Here is a 20,009-nt window from a genome sequence, read left to right on the forward strand (position 1 = left end):
AGCAATGTATTTAAAGAAACACTGATTGGAAGATCTACAAGTTCGGCATTGATGTTTTGTTAACACTTAATGAAATATGTTAAGTGGCCAAGCAAGGATAAAGCATCAAATAGGAAGAATTGCATTTTTTTCTTTCGGAAAAATAACTCATCTCTCCAATTATGTACCAAAAGCATAATCACAGAACTCAAATCTGAAGGTGGATGATGAATTCAGGAAATCAAAATTATCTTTCTAACGCTTTAGATGAAAGATAATTTTTATATATTACAACAGCAGGATAACGACACACAGTATTATTATTTATTAAATTTCTACGTCACCCCTCCCTTCTCGAGCTGGTTTACAAAAAAGAACATACATCATATAAAAACAATAAACACTATAAATTTTAAGTTGAAAATTCTACATACCTCATGATTGAGAAGGCATCCCGTTTCAACTGAGCTCAAATAATCTTAAAAAATGGGAGCACAGAAAAATTTACCATCTGGTGGGAGGGGTTGTGATTGGTGTTTGGAATATGCTGCCACAGGAGGTGGTGATGGCCACTAACCTGGATAGCTTTAAAAGGGGCTTGGACAGATTTATGGAGGAGAAGTTGATTTATGGCTACCAATCTTGATCCTCTTTGATCTGAGATTGCAAATGCCTTAACTGTCCAGGTGCTTGGCAGCAACAGCCGCAGAAGGCCATTGCTTTCACATCCTGCATGTGAGTTCCCAAAGGCACCTGGTGGGCCACTGTGAGTAGCAGAGAGCTGGACTAGATGGACTCTGGTCTGATCCAGCTGGCTTGTTCTTATGTTGGCGGCAGATGGGGCAGGAATGGTAACCGAAGGTGCCTCAATCATATGACTAGTGGGACAACTCTGTCTTGCAGAACTGCATTAGATCCCACAGGGCCCTGGTCTCAATAGAACATTTCACCTGGCTGGGGCCAGACCCGAAAAAGCCCTAGCCATGGTTGAGGCCACCTGGACCTCTCTCAGGCCACGGACCACAAACATGTTATCACGTGGTGAACAGAGTGGTAGGCCTAAAAGATATTGGTCTGTTTATTATTGGTATTTCTGTCTGAACAGTGGAAAATGGGGGGCGGGGTATTTGATCGTTTCAAACCTACAAATGAGAATCATTCCTTTCCACAATGATTAGAAACGCAAAAGAACTAAACCCTGCTGTGACTCAGGGGGAGGGCGGTATATAAAACTAATAATAATAATAATAATAATAATAATAATAATAATAATAATAATAATAATAATAATAATAATAATATGCAATAGTCACATGTCTCTGGATCCCAGAAAAACCAGCCGAAAGCAAATCATTCAATCCAGCCAGATTCAATCCATGCTGAACATTTTCTAAACAGGAGCTGTTTGTTTAAGATGGCGTCAGAAGAGGTAGTGACTATACAACCTTCATGGTTTATACATCAGGAGAGCCAATGTGGCAGGATCATCACAGCCATCGCAGCTGACTGGAAAGCCTTTCAAAAATGGCTTTTTCCAGACACAGAATGAGCAGTCAACTCCCAAAACATGCAAGTACGAGCACTAATTACCTTCATCCACTAGCAGAACAGTCCGAAGTACATTCAGCTTAAAATAAATTTAATTCTCCCCAAAAGAAATGGTGCCATGAAGGCCTGAATGGGCTGTGGATTGGTTGCCAGTGGAAACCAGGAGGAAACAATATGGGCTTTTCATAAGACATTGATTTTTAACCAGCAATGGGCTGCAGAGCTCCAAGCCGCCTCCCATTGCTACGTCATCATCACCTGGTCACAGAGATGCTGTATGTTGCTTATGTCTTCTTCTGACACTTCAGTCCCCATGGAGATTTCTGCAGCAGATTTCACCTCTTCTTCGACCTCTTCAGGAAGGACATCTGACAGATCAGAACTGGAAAAGTTTCTTCTGTCCCCTGCAAAGAAAAACAAAATGTAGGAAGGAGAAACAGGAATGATGATATTTTAAAAAACAAAAAGCATGATACATATACTATATCCTGGCTTGTTTTGACGATGCTGGCCTGTTTGCTTTGTTAAATCAACTATTATTTTAACGGTTTTGTTTGGTTAGCTGTAAGCTGCCTCAAGCAGATCTCTAGAGAGGCAGCACATGCATTTTCTAAACAAGTGCATACAATGCTTTTAAGCACAATATCCTATGATCAGAAGCAGGTGGCTCTTGGCAGATCAAGCCCATTTAAGCCCAAGAACAACCAGGACCATCCACAGTTTTGGGAAACTTTCCACTACTTTCCTCCTTCATTTCTTTCCCCTAAAATATCAGTTTTCCAATTGAGTTGGAATGAAGACAAGTTGTTTTTTATAACCTGCTTTTCTCTACACAAAGGAGTCTCAAAGCGGCTTACAATTACCCTCCTCTCCCCACAACAGACACCTTGTGAGGTGGTGGGGCTGAGAGAGTTCTGAGAGAACTCAAGCGCACCCAGCAGGCTGCGTGTGGAAGTGTGAGGAATCAAACGCGGTTCTCCAGATTAGAGTCCACTGCTCTTACCCACTACACCAGGGGTCTGCAACCTGCGGCTCTCCAAATGTTCATGGACTACAAATCCCGTCAGCCCCTGCCAGCATGGCTAATTGGCCATGCTGGCAGGGGCTGATGGAATTTGTAGTCTATGAACATCTGGAGAGCCGCAGGTTGCAGACCTCTGCACTACACAATGCTGGCTTGCCTGCAACAATCTTTGGCAGCCTTGATAGATTCACGGTTCAACCCTGGGCTTTGTTCTTTACTTTTATCAACTTCCTATTGAGAAAAGGTGAAATCCAAACTTTCCTTCTATCTCTCACTGTATAGCAGAAGCATCAGAACTCAGTAGGACATGAGCAATGGTGATAATACAAATAAACAAATTCAGTTGCCCTAACTTATTACTTTTGTTTGTACCCCAATGGGAATCCAAACCAGTTTACATTATTCTGCTCTCCCCCACTTTATTCTCACAACAACCCTGTGAAGCATCTTAGAACTGGGAGCATGTAACTCGTTCCCGGTCACCCAAGACGTTTCTGCAGTCAAGATCTGAACCTGGTTCCACTATGCAACATTTTAACCACCACAACACAGTAGTTCTCAACTGAATATATATGCTGACTGATGTTTCTGGCTGTATGTAGATCAGGGCTCTCCAACCTATATTGGACTATGATTCCCATCAACCCCTGCCAGCATGGGTAATTGGCAGAGCTGATGGGATTTGTAGTCCATGAACATCTGGAGGACCACAGGTTGGAAACCCCTGATGAAGATTTTACCTCAGCTCAGAAAAGCATGGCCTGCACAATTCAAGAAACAGTGAAAGGCTACATTACTTCCCAGATGATCAAGAGAAACTCACCAATCTTCTTTAGGCATTTGCAGTACGTTAAGTTATCCGTGATAATTTTGCCCAGTTCAGGAAAATGCCAACCGTACCATTCTCTACAGCGCATGATGTAGTTATTCAATTCTTTGTCCAGGTCATCGAGGAGAGCTGTGGGAAGCAGATTTTTCTTTGGTATATACACACACAAACATTCCTTGAGAGATTATACTTTGTTCTAAACAGCATGAAAACCCAAGATGGTAGAACTGCTTTCTTAAAGTTTCTCTTCCTTCCCTTTCTAATCTTTTTATTCCCTTGCCTCCTATCACACCCACTCCCTGGCTCTCTTGGCTTACACGTGAGTAAGCTTTTAATCCTAAGAAGGCCTTCACACCCAGAAGGCTAATATTGGCAATCTGTGGCCCTGCCTGCCCTTTTCGGTGCCTGCAGAGCCGAGTCCCGCCTTTTCCTCCTCCGGAGAGGTAAAGTGCATCCTCTTTGGAGGCTGTTCCCGTCTTTGCTCACTGCTCACCCCGATCTGGGACATTGTGGGGCGTGACAGAAGTTTTCAAGCAGCAAGGCCTTCACTACTGATGGGCAATTGCTCTTCAGCAAATCTTAACAGTTTACGTTCAGGGGCCCTCAACCTTCTGGAGTCTTGGGGCCTCTGGAATTCTGACATGATATGGTGGCCACAACAACAAAATGGTGGCTGCCAAGCACAAAATGAGAGGGATTGAGTTTATGCATAACTTGAACAGTAAGCAAACTCTTCAGCATTTCAGTTCTTTTTAACACGTTGTCATTTAGTCGGTACTGCCAATCAGATCTTCATTGGCCAATCAGAAGGTATGCTTCCCAAAAGCCCCACCCACTTCTAAAAATACTGGCATCTGAAAAGTTTGAGATTATGGTGCCCATGGGCGCCAGGCTGAGGATCTCTGGTTTAAGTGGTTGCTTTGATCAAACTTCCTAGCACACAATTTAATTATCATAACAACCCTTTTCCTTAAAAAAATGATGTGAAATACTGAATAAATTGTCTTTTGAAAAGCCTTTTAGAAACAAATAGCCAGATAAGCAATATATTATTGCTCACATAATGGATGTACTATTTGTGATCCAATTGCACTCTAAAGGGTTTTTTTAATTTTATTTTTTATCTATTATTTGGTTTTATATACTGCCCTACCCCCAGAGGGCTCTGGGCGGTGCACAACATAGCTTCACAACAGATACAACCAGAACAAATGGACCAAATAAACAAATACAGAATGGAATAAATAACACAGGCTCCATTCACTATAAAATAAAAACCCCATTAAAATACAGTGGTCAATACAATAAAATGGCACCCAACAATAAAACCCTTTTTAAAACCCTCCCAAAAAGGAGGGGGGAATGGTGGGCCCCATTGATGAAGTTTCATGAACTGATGAGACCCTCCCCCCGACGCTGTCTCAGTGGTAGTGACGAAATGTTGAATCAAATCATTATTTTCAGGTCAACATATTTCCATCATTGACAACGTAGGATAAATCCCAACAGATACCATCATAAGGCGTGTCAACCATCTTGGTGGATTTGTGGATACTGAAAGACAGCCATCAGAACACAAGTAGCTGCTTAGAAGGACTGCTGACTGGCGAAATGTCTTTCAGGCTTTTCAGCTGAGCCTATTTCAGCTTTACAAGGGCCCAAACAACCACACATATCAATGGCTCAATGGTTCCCCCTACTCAGGTTAAGTATCGGAACATTTTTGCCCTGACCAGGATGGACCAGGCTAGCTCAGTCTTGTCGGGTCTTGGAAGCTAAGCAGTGTTCAGTATTGGCCCTGGTCAGTATTTGGATGAGAGACCACCAAAGATGTCCAGGGTGGCCATGCAGAAGAAGGCAACAGCAAACCACCTCTGAACGCCTCCCACCTTGAAAATCCTTCAGGGCTACTACAGCTTGGCTGCAACATATATGAATGGCCTTGCCCCCAAGGAAGGTGGAGGTCTTTCACTACACCATCACGTGGATCTCAGAGGATCTCCAAGCATTTCTGAAGTGCTTCCCAACTGCAGCAACAACCACATCTCATGTGGCCCACGGGAGACCTGTGAAGAGAGCTAACTTCCGACCGTACTCACAGATTGCTTGGATGATCATTGTATCGACTTTGTCAGGGCTGAATTTCAGCTTGTACCGGGAGAGGCTGAAAGCAAGAGAGACAGACAAAGAGGTCGTGAATAACTTTTACCTAGCAAAAACAATAACAACCAGTTACCACAAGATAGCTTTCCATCTTCTCTTCGAAATCAACACGGGGATCGCTGTTGATTGCAATAGCCGGAAGATTCCCTGGGATTTATTTGTCCCCTACCAGTGAGCCAGGAGGACATTTGTATGCACTTCATCAGACAATATGGTCTTTGATCGTGGCTAGAGAGTGAACACCCTTTTCCAGAGGCAGCCTGAATATGTATTCTGAGACGGACAAAATCACATGGGAACCAGGCAGGGCAATTCACTCCTCAGCCAAAGGATATTAACTTATCTAGCACCAATAGTACTTATATCTACTGATATGTATCTTACAAACATTATAAACTCATATCTTCAATATGACCCCATATAGGCAGATTATTATCACTGCCATTCTGATGCATAAGATACAGCACTGAATTAAAACATGGGGATGGAAAGAAGCTGAGCCCTCATGCTCCTGCTCCAAGTGCGTTGTGCCACTGACTGGGCTACTGGGCTTGAAATTCTAACAAATCCCCCATGCAACTGGGACATAAGAACATAAGAACTAGCCTGCTGGATCAGACCAGAGTCCATCTAGTCCAGCACTCTGCTACTCGCGGCGGCCCACCAGGTGCCTTTGGGAGCTCACGTGCAGGATGTGAAAGCAATGGCCTTCTGCTGCTGCTGCTGCTCCTGAGCACCTGGTCTGCTAAGGCATTTGCAATCTGAGATCAAGGAGGATCAAGATTGGTAGCCATAGATCGACTTCTCCTCCATAAATCTGTCCAAGCCCTTTTTAAAGCTGTCCAGGTTAGTGGCCATCACCATGATCCTATACCGAACTGAATGCTAGGAAAAAGCAGTTTTTCATCCGTAGTGCAGTTTCAGAAGCTGCTTCTGCTTGCGTGTTTTCTCATAAGAAGACTAGTCATTGCTCTGTGCACAGTAATCTCTGCCCCGCTCTTGGACGGGGGGAGGATGGCTCATTGGTAGAGTACCTGGTCGGCATGCAGAAGATCCCAGGTTAAATCCCCAGCATCTCCAGTTAGAGAATCAGGAAGTCGGCAGTGCAGAAGACCTCTGCCTGAGATCCTGGAGAGCAGCTGCCAGTCTGAGTAGACAATACTGACCATGATGGACCAAGAGTCTGGTTCAGCACATGGCAGCTTGATGGGTATTTGATCCTTTGAACTGGGCACTTTGAGTTGCAGACAGGGAAACCACATACCCTTAAAGTACTGAATGTGAATAAGTCTGCGGTTCTTTTCAGGCTTAACTGGAAATAAATCCCGTACATCTCAAAGAGGATTATTCCCAGGTTAAGAAAATGCAATAGAACTTGGGTGCACTTGCGCCCCCCGTGGTCATTCTAAAATACACTCTTGGGAGTGGCATCCTGAAGTAAACATCAACAAAACGGAGCAAGTCTGGTTAGTCAACAATCCATCCTGAAGAAAAAAATATATGCATCAAGATTAAAGGCAGGAACAATACAGAAATCTGGGAAGAAAAAGGAAGAGAGTATGGAACCATGGCTAAACTAACAAGCCGTATAAACAGACAATCAACGCATGAGTTTGATGAGGTGGGAATTGTATTTTCGGCATGTTGCTCAATCATTCCACTAAAAAACCAATAACACCAAAGGGTATTACAATTAGATGCAGAAGAATTAACTGAATAGGACAATATGTAAAGACACTAATCATTCCTACTAAACAACTCTTCTTCTGTGATTTTACAACAACACAAGCCTTTATTGGCATATAAAACGGGACAAAGTTTTAAAACAAAACAAGGTTAAGAAATACAGTTAAAATTGCTAAAATTACTAATTTCCAGTATAAAATTTGCAAGTTTCACAAAAGAGCACATCAGAGCTGTTCAGGAGATTGGGTATCTTATAACACTCATGCCACTGAGAACATTTCAAGAAAATGGAATTCATGTATTTCATGCATATCTTATTGTATTTAGGGCATAGAAATAAAGAATGGGCAAGTGTTTCAACCGTAGTCCTATCACATGAACAAACTCTTTTAGAACATTCCATATTCTTAAATCTTCCCTCCAGCAGAGCTGGAGATTCTGTGATTTTAAATTCTGTAGCTAGGTTCCTTTTAGGAACTTTGGAATAATGTAAACACACTAGTAATCATATATTTGATATATATCAACAGATGATACCTGAATAATAGAATATTAGATTAAATAAGTAGTATGGAAAGTTCCCTCAAATCTGTATCGTGTTTTCATTGAATATTGAGATCCATTTTATTGCTATTAGAGAGATACTAGTTATTGTGTTGTTTTTATGTTTTCTTAATAATTTCCTATTTTTCTATGTGTTGTTATAGAAGAAGATGAGTTAAGGTTAGGGTTAAGATGTTTTCTTAATAATTTCCTATTTTTCTGTGTGCTGTTATGGAAGAAGAGGAAGAGTTGGATTTATATCCCCCCTTTCTCTCCTGCAAGGAGACTCAAAGGGGCTTACACACTCTTTTCCCTTCCCCTCTCACAACAAACACCCTGTGAGGTAGGTGGGGCTGAGAGAGAGCAGAAGAACTGTGACTAGCTCAAGGTCACCCAGCTGGTGTGTGTTGGAGTGTACAAGTTAATCTGAATTCCCAGATAGGCCTCCACAGCTCAGATGGCAGAGCGGGGAATCAAACCCAGTTCCTCCAGATTAGAGCACACCTGCTCTTAACCTCTATGCCATTTTTTTAAAAAGAAACAAAACACAGTGAAGGAGCACCTTACCTGTGTGCCAGTCCTAAGCACATAGCTGCCATGTCCCGCGACGGAAGGCCAGTAATCAGCCCTTCCACTTGCGAACGGATGCCTCTCATCAGTTCCGTTACCATTGGACTGTGGATACAACTTAAGTTCAACTTGTCCTGCAAAAGGCATCAGGGATATCCATGGTATATAAAATGGTATATAACATTGTTACTGCTCGCTTCAACAGGGCCTGAATGACAAGATAACGTGTATTCATTTGATTTTTCAGTCATCGCTCATCCGAAGGGTCTTGGGACTTAAAATATTAGACTGGTATAAATGAATTTAAATAAAATAAAGACGTATAAACAAGAAAATGTTAAAATATGTGGCTAGAACAATCCCAGTAACAAAACACCCCGAATATGTGGATTAAATCATTTGGCCTTGCATGCCCTGCAGAAACTAAACAAGTCATCTGAGGGTGCATTCCACAGGGCAGGGGCCACAACTGAGAAGGCCCTTCCCTGGTGCCAGATAACTGAACCATCCTGGGGCCAGGCAACTGCAAGAGGTCCCTAGATGATGACTGAAGGGAGCAGGGGGGTGGGTTGTAATGGGAGAGGTGGTTCCATAGGTATGAAAGTGACAGGCGGTGAAGGGTTTTAAAGGCTAACATTAACACTGATTCAACAACAACAACCTTTATTTGGCATTTAAAAATAGTTCTAGAGCACTGCCAGACATTTTTGAAATACAAATCAAGAGTACATTCAAAGCGCAGACAGGAAGACTATATAGCAGTATACATTACTTAGAAAGTTTGGTCACTTGTAAAAGAAATTTTGCTATTTTTTCCAAGAGCACGACATCTGTGTTGTTTAACAGAAGCTCCACAACAGAACAGTCAGAGTCACGTTCAGATTTGTCCAGGGCCAACCTGGGAGAGAAATTCCTAATGCCCACATATCTCGGACAGTCAAGAATAATGTGAGCAAGAGTCTCCACTTGGTTTTTACAGGGTGGACAAACCCGATCCTGTAGAGGTATGGATAAGTAGCGACCCTTTGTAATGGCCGATAGGAAGGTATTGGATCTGGCCCTTGTGATAATCCATCTCTGTTGGGGTTCAGTTAATAATTCAAGATATTTGGCTATGTGCCCCTGTTCCGGTATTATTACGACAGAGAGGGGTGAGCATGACGTTAACACTGATTTGGATCTAAAGACTAATTAGACAATAATAATTGGGAGACTGGTGCCTCCAAAGGAGGGGGGAAAGGCCAGTAGGAGCAGTGCACCCTTGCACCAGCGCAGTTGCCCACCTGGGGCACTTACCCCAGGGGCCAGTCACCCCACAGACTGCTGCCACACAATCTGGAAGTTCAGGCTGCAGCAGGGCTCTGCTGGCTGGCATCTTACCCGGACGCCAGCAGGGGAGGAGCTGATTTTAGTCAGCTCCCTATTGGGATTGACAGCAGGTAGCACGGCGCACTGGCCCTCAGACTCGCAGACAGGGAACTGTATGAGTAGGGTTTAGTAGGGCAACTTTAGAGTTGCAGACAGGGAACACCTCTCAGCGGTGAACATCCATGCAGCCCTATGGGGCTTTCAGCAACAGGAAGGACCAGGGCTTTTCCCTATGCCACCAGAAAAACCCTTTTGGAGGTGGCGGGGTAGCGCTCCATTGGCACCGTGGCCCGTTGCCTCTGGGTTTGGATTGACTGTAATAACAAACAACAGTGATAAACTCATAAGCTGACCGTGCTGTTCCTATTCTTTTTAGACAGAAACAGAGCAGCACAAGATTTTTTGCAAACTTCACGTGTTACGATACAGAAAGCTTCTTCTGAACATGGTGTCAACTGTGACAGAGAGTGCAATAAAGTTGCAGCCATTTTAATGAAATCCCGTAGTGTAGGGGTGGTCAACCTATGGTGCTCCAGATGTTCATGGACTACAATTCACATCAGTCCCTGCCATAGGGTTTCCTAGGGAAGAGATGAACTGTGGTAGTTTCCCATTGTCTACCTCTACAAAGCAACCCGGGACTTCCTCGGTCTCCTATTCAAATGGGGCGACCCTACTCAGCTTCCAAGATCTGACTAGCCTGGGTCAGAGTGGTATTAGCTACACCCACTATAACAATTAAAATGTAAAAATTCGAGGAAAAACAGGACATGATAACGAACCCCCTCGCTACCCCAATATGGCAACAGTTGAAGAATGAGAGCCAGCACAGCATGGCAGTTTGATCAGGGGTGGCCAAGCTGGCAGGGGCTGGTGGGAATTGTAGTCCATGAACATCTGGAGCACAATAGCTTGGCCACACGTAAGTTGGACTAAGATCTGGGAGATACAGGTTCAAATATCCAATTTATCACAGAAACTCGCAGGATGACATTGGGCCATGTACTCAGCCCAGCCTATCTCAAAAGAAGGGGGGATCCAGCAGGTTCTCAAGAGTAGGTTGCTAATTATTTGTGTGTGCCGAGAGGGGGCGACTAATCAGTGATTTTGCCACGTGATTTTTGCCTTAGTTACGCCCCTCCTCTCAGCAGCAGCACGCAGAACTTGAAGCAGTCTAGCAGGAGGTGCACCGGCATGTGTGGCAGCCTGCGCGCATTCGTTTCCCGCCCAAGGACCGGCACAGCGGCTGTGTCCTTGCCACAGCCCCGCCCAGGAATGCCTGGCCACGCCCCATCATGCCCTGCCCAGCCCCATTGGCGCTACGCCACAGTTTGAATCCCACCACCATGGGAACCTGTTACTAAAATTTTTGGATCCCACCACTGCTCAAAGGGTTATTTTGGGGATAAAATGGAGGGAAGAATGATGACATAAGCTGTTTTGGGAAGGCTTTTAGGTGGGTGGGTGGGAGCAGATGACAAACAGCTTGCCAAATAAACAATGCTAGCAGCACGATGGATTGTTAAAACCCACTACAGGCGTAACAGAATGCAACAGGCCTCAGACACACACCGATTCGTTTTTACCTTTATGACGCCTCCCAGCTTGGCATCTGCTACAGCTAACTGTTCATGGGCATCTTTAGCTACAATCTTCTTTAAAATCTTCTTCAAATTTTTGCTCATCTTGCCTTCCACCAGCGCTGTCGATGCTTTGGAGAAGAGAAGAGAAGTGGCAAAAGTTTAGAGATTTTTCTAACCTTCTGAAACCGGGAAACCTTATGGCAGAACAAAATGCGTGCTTACAAGATACGACACCCAGCACTTTATTTTTTATCTGTTCTCCGAATGGCGGTGTCAAAATGCTGACTACAGCCACACAGATATGGTCCCAAATTGCCTCACTGCCACTGGGACACAGTCAGCTTTCACTCTAGTTCTAAGCTGCCGGTCATGGCCCTCTAATGTCTTAGCCTGGGTTTTGCTATATCTCCATCTACTGAATACTTATCACTTAAGCAGGCCTGGGAATATGTTCCAGACTGCTCTTATCTCCGTACCCACCGGGGTGTGTGTGTGTGTGTGTGTGTGTTGGAAGCTGAAGTTTTCATCCCCATTCTCACCAACTGAGGAATGTGTGTACATGTACGTGTGAAACTGTACTTTCCCACTTTCCCAGGGGAGGAAAGTATGCTGGGGGATACAATGATTTGCCCGTTCCAGTGTACTCAGCTCTGACAATATAAGCCACCAGCTTTCCTATGCTTGCCATCAATAAGTGAGAATTCGACTATCAAAGTATCAATCGGGTCTGGGGCCATGACTCTGCCCTGATGCACATATGCAGGATTCCAACTATCACCATTTCATGCAGTGATCACACAAATAGATAGTCCTAAAGCATGTTACTGTAATGGTTAATTCATATGCGTGTTACTGTAACAGTTAATGTATAGGCTTGCAAACATCCACTTAGTACAGAGAACAGAGACTGCTTCCGGTTGAGCAGTGTAGTGAGTAGGATTGTGATATGTCACAAGTGGCTTATGCTGGCATGCCTTGCCAATCTGAACCTTTGTTCTCCAAACTTTTCCCAGATTTGTTCATGCAGCTGAATCAGGATTCATGCATGCCACAGTGCCTGACTCAAAGCATCTGCAACAGTCACTGAGCAAGAAAATGGAAAAAAAGGACACTTAAGCCCTCATTTTACCTGCAAGAGCTTCAGTTGTGTCTTGAAACTTCTCAAAGTGTTTTAATTTCACTCTAAAGAAAGTACAAACAGTTTAATAAGGCTTAGGAGGAGCTGAGCATCCATTACCGACGGCAAAAAATGCAAAGAATTTGAAAAAGGCAATCCTGCAATGATGTAAAGGAGGGGTCTCTAACCTATGGTCCTCCAGATGTACATGGATTATTCTCATCAGCGTCGATGTTGATTGGATTAATCCATGAACATCTGGAGGGCCATAAGTTGGAGACCCCTAATGCAAAGAGAAGGGAACCTTAGGAAATTTGGCCCAACATGTGAATGTCCTCTGCAGGAAAAGGGAAACGTACCACTCATTGCATGGAGAAAGAAGTCCAGAGCAGATTAATTGTCCCTAAATTCCCCTTGCAGGAAAAGCAGTCACAACTATTTTGCCTTCACTTCTGCATGACTGCCAAATCTTCTGCATGGTGTGAACATGTGGATGAAGGGCCCATATACAGACCCTGACCTGTGATCAGCAACACTTAGAAAGCAGTATCAATGATCACTGGTAGGGAACATCTGTGTTTGCAACATACACATGACTTGGCAACCCCATGGAGGAAGGGCCAGCTTTCCCCCTTCGTGGACGAGTTGCCTGCAGAAGAATTCAGCCTCTATTTTTTTCAACAATAACAAACATAAAGAGAGACAACAGACACAGTAAGTGGAACAGTAAAAGGGGAAAAATACCTTTTCTAACATATAACCAAGCACTAAAGAGATAGTATCTATAGTCATAATTTTTAAAATAATTGTATAAATGCAACATTGATAAAAATAATCATTAACATGTGATTATTATCACTAATTTCTTATCACAATTCTTACAAACTATATAGTCTCTCACTATTAAATCACAACGACTTAGCCATTTGAAAATAAGTTTGTAAGGTCCAGTGGGAAAGAACATAAGCTAGGAAGTAGATCTTGCTGGCACACCCTCCTCCGCCTGTTCAACTACAGGCTTCACTGGGTAGCGTCTGCCAAGCTCCTTCTCAACACGCAGCATCTATAACATGGGGTAATAGTAGTTTACTTCAGAGGCAGGATGCAGTGATTTTCAAGACAACATGACCCCCTAAGCATGCAAGAATAGTGGCAAATACATTTCTGAATCTTCCTTCTTATTGCTTCATGGCTGTTGATGCAATTAGAAATTGCCTTTTCCACCTATGAAAAGGTCCTATTTCTCATTTAATTTATTTGAATCGATGTCACTTTCTACACAGGTTTGAGTCGACTTCTGCAGCCAAACAGAACCTTACTTTTGGACTTATAACCTAAGTGGCTGTCTCAGCACAACGGCAACCTGCTTTAGGCTTCAATCACCAGGTCCACCTGAGTAACTTTGACCCCTTCCGCACATGCAGAATAATGCACTTTCAATCCACTTTCACAATTGTTTGCAAGTGGATTTTACTATTTTGCACAGTAAAATCCAGCTGCAAAGTGCACTGAAAGTGGATTGAAAGTGCATTATTCTGCATGTGCGGAAGGGGCCTTTAACCCCATATATACTGACTCTGATTTCAAGCACACAGTGAACAAGACCCTTCCCCCCGATTATATCTGGGGACAGTGCTAATACAGGACCCAGTCTCCCTCTACCAGGGAGTCCTTTTTAGAAAATAATTCTGACTGGAAAAGGCTTACCCTACATTTCTAAGAGTGGCACTCTTCTAAGTCCACTAAAGTCAATGGGCTTAGGCAAGTGTAACTATGCTTTAGGAAAGTATTGTTAATGTCCACCCTCGCTCCCATGAAGTAAGAGATGAGCCAAGAGAGGAGATGGGGTATAAGTATTTTTCATAAAATAATAAAGGGTTGGTACAAAACCACTTGATACGGAAGATTGAGCCACAGAGGCTTAGATGTAATATCCCATCAAGCTAATTCCTGGTTTGTCTCAGAATCCAAACCAGCAAACTGCAGTTTGCTCTTGCTCTCCAGATCAGAACTGCAAATCAGTCTGAACAAGAAAGGAGGAGGGAATCCCAGCACTCAAGGGAAAGCAGGAGTATGTGAAGCCTTCTGCCAAGTTTGTTTCTGCAGTACTAGACCATGGTCTGGTGTTACATCTGGAATCTTTCAGGGAGAAACAAATGTTTGTACTTTTTGAGAAACCTGGCTTACATTTTATTTGCCTTTTCAGGTGTTTCAAACTCTTTCCATAAACTATCGACTTCATGGAGCTTCTTCTCATCCAGAACCTAGGGCAGAAAGATGAACACAAGTTAATTTGACCTTTGGAGTCAGTAAAACTACCCTCTGGGTTCCAGACCAACTTAATAAGCCAACCCTGAATCAAAGGCTTTTCAAGAATCTATTATCCTGGCCCTCTGTGCTACTGCTAACCAAGTGCCACCAACTTTCCATGATCAACACTAAACAAATCATTCAGTTGAAATACAAAACTCAGTATTGTTATGGAAGGTTAAGGAAACTAAGAAATGTTCATTAAGAAAGTGGATGTGTTTCAGACTAAGTTGCTAAGTAGCAGCCTAGTAATAACCACCACAAGAGCAAAATTAAGATATGGACATAACAGCATGCAATATGTATTTTCAGAATCCTGATTACATAAACCCCATAACAAATGGACATGGATTCTATAGTTCCAGTGTATAGGAAAACCAATTTTGATTTTCATAGTTAATATGCCCCCTTAAATTTTAATTTAAAGACAATACAACTGCAGGATTATCTTTGTACATCCATGCTATCAAGTTAAATGTTTAAAAAGCTGCAGAAACTTATATCTTCTCCAAATCAAACATCTCACCCTATCCCCTCCACATTTAAGATGCATCTACATAGAATGCTGATTATATTTTACACAATGTAACCCACCTTTGGTCTCAGAGAACAAAACAATGCCGTAAATAAATACAATCTACAAAGTGATGTATCAGCTTGCCAAGACTTAAAACCAATACCTAATTCAAGGCCAAGATGTTAAAAGGGATCTTTCCTTTCGAATCTGAGAAGCAATGACCTTCATCCCAATTGCCTCTTCCAACTGCAGTAGTACACTCTACCAGTGGCTTGACACTAATGCCACACTGGCTTGTCACCAGTGCAACACCCCATTCTGACCCCCATGACTGCTCCATAAACCCAAGAAGGGTGCTATTTGCAGGTGTGTGTGTGTGTGTGTATGTGTATGTCAGACTGGGACAGAGATGGAGCAGCAGGAGGAAAGCCACCACTTACAAAAAGCAACTCCACTCCTATGATATAGATCCAACAAACTCAATTTGGTCACCTAAACCAAGCCACTCTCTACCAATAGGCGCCTCCCACCTCTGCACGATTCTGCAATGGGGCAGCTCAGCTTTGCCTTACCTCTCGGGACTGTTTCCAGGAACAAAGTACCATAGCCTGGGTAAACATATTTCAACTCTAAACTGTTCTTAAGCTACAGTACCCTCCTCTCCAGGGTTGTCAATTCCTGAGATTCTGGGAACGGAGACTGAGAAGGGTGGGATTTGGGGAGGGAAGGGACCCCAATGGGCTAGACTGCCACAGAGTCCACCCTCAAGGGGAACTGATCTCTGCCATTTGGAGATCCATAGTAATTTTGGGATATCTCCAGGCTGCACCTGGAGGTTGGCAACCCCACTGCCTTGGTGAGCAACCGGGGGGTGCGATGTTCCAGGGTGGGGAGAGGCTTTCTATGCCCACTTCCCCTCTATTCCTCCACGGGCCCGACCCAGCTCCGCTCTCAGCAGCAGCCATGAACACGTGAAGATCCCAACCACGCGGTTGCCTTACCTTGAAAATGGCGTATCCAGCCGCCGTCTCGAACAGGACCAACATGGCGGCGAAAAGAGGCCGACCAGCTCCGGGGGGGGGACTTCCCGGGGGAGAAGGGGGACCTCCGCCGGCGGGACTAGAGCAACGAGGACGGGCACTGGCCCCGGGACCACGCAGCCCAGGCGACCGGAAGTGAATGGCTCCGCGCCACACCGGAAGCACGCCGAACAGCCTGCCGGGAAGCAGGGCAAGGGGCAACAGTCGCTAACATTGTGTAAACGGACTTCCGGTTCCCGGTTGCGGCTGTTGAAGAACATCTCTCCCTAGGGGGGTGGGAGTTATTATCTCTTTCTTGAAAGCCTTTCCTGCTTTTATCCAGCAGTACTTAAGAAAAAAGTCCTAGCATAGATTAAGAGTTTCCGCCTAAAAAATCCTGCTCATGCAAGTAGAGCTGTATTTTTTTATGGGTCTAAGAGTGCCATCCTAAAAATATTCACTCCCATTAGGCTTACAGTCAAGTCAGGTCAACCTTTATTGGCATATCAACATGAAAGACTGATAAAATAAAGAATATATCCATACGTAACGTTATGAATCTTAGGATCGACTGCAGAACTATTGAAGTCTTACTCTACTTTTGTAGACGCATCTCAATAGTAAGACATAAAAAATTGGCTGTTGTCTCTGTTATGTTATCGGCATAATCGTTCAACAAGTATAAGCTTTTTTGTTGGTCTGATGAACTTTTTTTCTTTGCTAGAACCCGTTGCAAAAGTTTTTGGTCTGGTTGTCTCATATGCAGGGCAGTGCAAAAGCACATGCTGGAGTGCATTTGGCTTAGAGAGCAAGAACTCTGCATGGGATTGCCTCTGAAAGTGTGCGAACTTCAAATTACTGCACTGGAAGGCAACCTTTGCTTGACACTTAAATAACTTTTACCTTGATTCCTAAGTACTTGTATCTGCCTAGTTTACTTTTTGTTGGTACAGAGTAGTAAGCCACAATATTGCAGTCCAAGATCTGCTTGGATCCTGAGTTCGATCCCGATGGAAGTTGGTTTCAGGTAGCCAGCTCATGGTTGATTCAATCTTTGGTTATTCTGAAGTTGGTAAAATGAGTATCCAGCTTGCTGGGGATAAAGTGTAGAGTACTGGGGAAGACTATGGTGAATCACCCCCAAGACAGCATGCTTAGTAAATGTCGTGATGTGACATTACCCCATGGGTCAGTAATGACCCGGCGTTTGCACCTTTACCTTTAATAAAAAGTATACCACAGTCCCAACAATACCTCTTTTAACAATATACATTTCGCTATTCAATAATTATGTTCTTTTTAAGTAGGCTTCCACCTTTTGGATGCTTCAATGTGCAATCCAACTGGTTTTAGAAATGCCATATAGGTAATAAAACAGTCCTGTGTACGAACATTTTCCCCTAATAAACAGTATAATGCAAATATAAAAGAAACCACACAAACCCTTAAAAATGAGATTTGTCCATCCCCCTCTATTGTTGCCTTCCACCAGCCAATGACAACTTTTTTGTTCTGTTTGGCATATCCCCAATAACTGTTATTGGTCTGGGGCTTTGGTGTTATTTCTGTTTATATGTTTTATTGAACTGTATACTTTGTTTTAAAAGTTTTTAATGGTGAAATGTTTTAATGTTTGAGTTTAACTGCCTTGAGGCTACTGTTTGGGTGAGAAGGTAGCCTGATAATATTTTAAATAAAATAAATAAAAATCCCATTGACCAGGTGCCCACACAAAGCCACAATTAGCCAACTGCTCTCTCAAAAATGCCTTTTCTGAAGGTGGCATGAATGGAGCTGGACTGGTGTAGTGGTTATTGAATTAGGAAGAAAGAGAAGAGGGTGCTGTGTGGTTTCGGGCTGTATGGCTGTGTTCTAGCAGCATTCTCTCCTGACATTTCGCCTGCATCTGTGGCTGGCATCTGGCTGGCTCAGATCCTCTGAAGATGCCAGCCACAGATGCAGGCGAAACGTCAGGAGAGAATGCTGCTAGAACACGGCCATACAGCCCGGAAACCACACAGCAACCAAAGAGAAGAGGCTTCACCTAGGGTTGCTAACCTCCAGGGAATGGCTGGAGATCTCCCACTATTGCAATTGCTCTCCAAGTGACAATTCACCTGGAGAAAATACCCACTGTGGAAGGTGAACTATGTGGCATTGTGCTCCACTGAAGTCCTACCCTAACCTCCACCTTCCTCAGGCTCCCCCCCCCTCCATTCTCCATGTATTACCCAACCTAACCCTAGCTTACCACACAAGGTGGCCATTTGTACTTAAGGTTACAAAGAAAAAAAGTTGCAAATACCTGAATCCTAGGATGATTCCGCATGGGCCAAAAACAGCAGTGAGAAAACAGTGTGAAAATGGTATAAATGGGTTTAAAACAGTGTAAAAGGGTTTATACTGTTTTCACACCGTTTTCACACCACTGTTTTTGGCCCATGAGGAATCAGCCCTAGGCAGGGAATCAAACATAAGGACTGCAGAACATAATGTAATTATGTACAATTCCAATGTGATGACGGACGGAGAAGAGAAAATGGGGATGGAGTTTGGGAAGGGAGGGTCATCAGCAGGGTACAATGCCATAGAATCCACACTCCAAAGACACAGTTTTCTCCAAGGGAACTGATCTCTGAAGTCTATAGATCAGTTGTAATTCTGGGGGAATCTCTAAACCCACCTATAGGTAGCACATTTAAGGCACTGGGTTATAAACAGCAACGTATAATTCTCAGCTGTGCCACCACATGAGAACCAACTAAGACACAGTTAAACCAGGCCTGTTATGGGAGTTGAGTTGCAAACCAGAGATTCCTCTTGTTCCTTTACATTCATCACAAAGTTGGGAGATGATGAAGCAATAGGGGTGTGTAGTCTGTTTTCTCCCATCCATCTCTTGTAGTACTCTTGGACTCCTGCTTGGTACAGTAGTGAAGTCTACACAATGACATGAAGGAAGTGGGTGAAAAACTGAGGTTCTGGCTCTTTTGTGTGGGTTTAAAGTTCAGCGGGCAGTCTGGAATTGTCAGAACCCCAGTAAATCCACAAAACTCGTGTTGAAGAACAGTAGCTTTATTGAAAATACAGGTCTGCCGTGGCTAAAGCCAAGACTGAGATTTTCCCGCTCACACAGCACATAAGAACACAGACGCTACCCCCCCAAGCCTGGGAAAGAGCGCCCAACAGAAAATGCATATAGATAACAGTTTAAGGAGAGCCTCCAATGACCTTGAAGCCACCTGGCCTCAGCTCACATTCTTCAGTAGTTAGAAAAGACAGTTAGAAACAGAATTAACCCCCACCAACCTCCCTCCAGTGAAACACAGTGCAGCATAAGCAAACCCCCTAGATACAGGCCTCCTGACAGGAAGCCTTGCATCTTAAAAGCTATTTACATGCCCCCAGTTGGTAAAATTCAGAAGAGATGCTGCTTGGTGCTTTAATTTACCATGGTATCATGCCTGTATTTGAGAGATCAGAAGTTTTCAGACGGTGCCAGCACTGAGGGTGTCTATGCTGCTGTTTTACTGAGCAGATTTTTCTCTGGCATAGTGCAGCAACTTTGTTCTACCAAAGTGAGTCAACAAATCCTTTATGGGATCCCCATCTGGATAGGGGCATGGAGCAGAGAGGTTGAAAGGGTCCAGTCGTACTTTCTGTATAAAATCCTTGGCTTGCCACATTCTATTCCCTATGTGGCCCTGTGCTTAGAAACAGGCCAGCATCGGCTGGAAAACTCTGGCCTGGTGC

At 43.7% G+C, this 20,009-nt stretch overlaps 1 protein-coding gene and 2 non-coding genes across 3 annotated transcripts in view; all 3 read right to left on the minus strand.

Annotated features, from left to right (window-relative positions):
* Positions 1-16,433, minus strand: part of NOP58 (NOP58 ribonucleoprotein) — a 28,658-nt gene extending 12,225 nt beyond the window's left edge. The window contains 8 exon segments of the mRNA XM_048486473.1: positions 1,786-1,931; positions 3,375-3,509; positions 5,480-5,544; positions 8,340-8,476; positions 11,297-11,421; positions 12,423-12,475; positions 14,598-14,674; positions 16,239-16,433. Coding sequence (XP_048342430.1) covers positions 1,786-1,931; positions 3,375-3,509; positions 5,480-5,544; positions 8,340-8,476; positions 11,297-11,421; positions 12,423-12,475; positions 14,598-14,674; positions 16,239-16,283 — 783 coding nt within the window. The 5' untranslated portion in view covers positions 16,284-16,433.
* On the minus strand, positions 1,392-1,478 carry LOC125427627. Its single transcript, XR_007243744.1, has one exon. It is a non-coding gene; the product is annotated as a small nucleolar RNA SNORD11B (small nucleolar RNA).
* LOC125427622 lies at positions 4,790-4,876 on the minus strand. Its single transcript, XR_007243739.1, has one exon. It is a non-coding gene; the product is annotated as a small nucleolar RNA SNORD70 (small nucleolar RNA).
* Positions 16,434-20,009: the final 3,576 nt, after the last annotated feature.

This window comes from Sphaerodactylus townsendi, linkage group LG02 (assembly GCF_021028975.2).
Source record: "Sphaerodactylus townsendi isolate TG3544 linkage group LG02, MPM_Stown_v2.3, whole genome shotgun sequence".
NCBI lineage: Eukaryota > Metazoa > Chordata > Lepidosauria > Squamata > Sphaerodactylidae > Sphaerodactylus > Sphaerodactylus townsendi.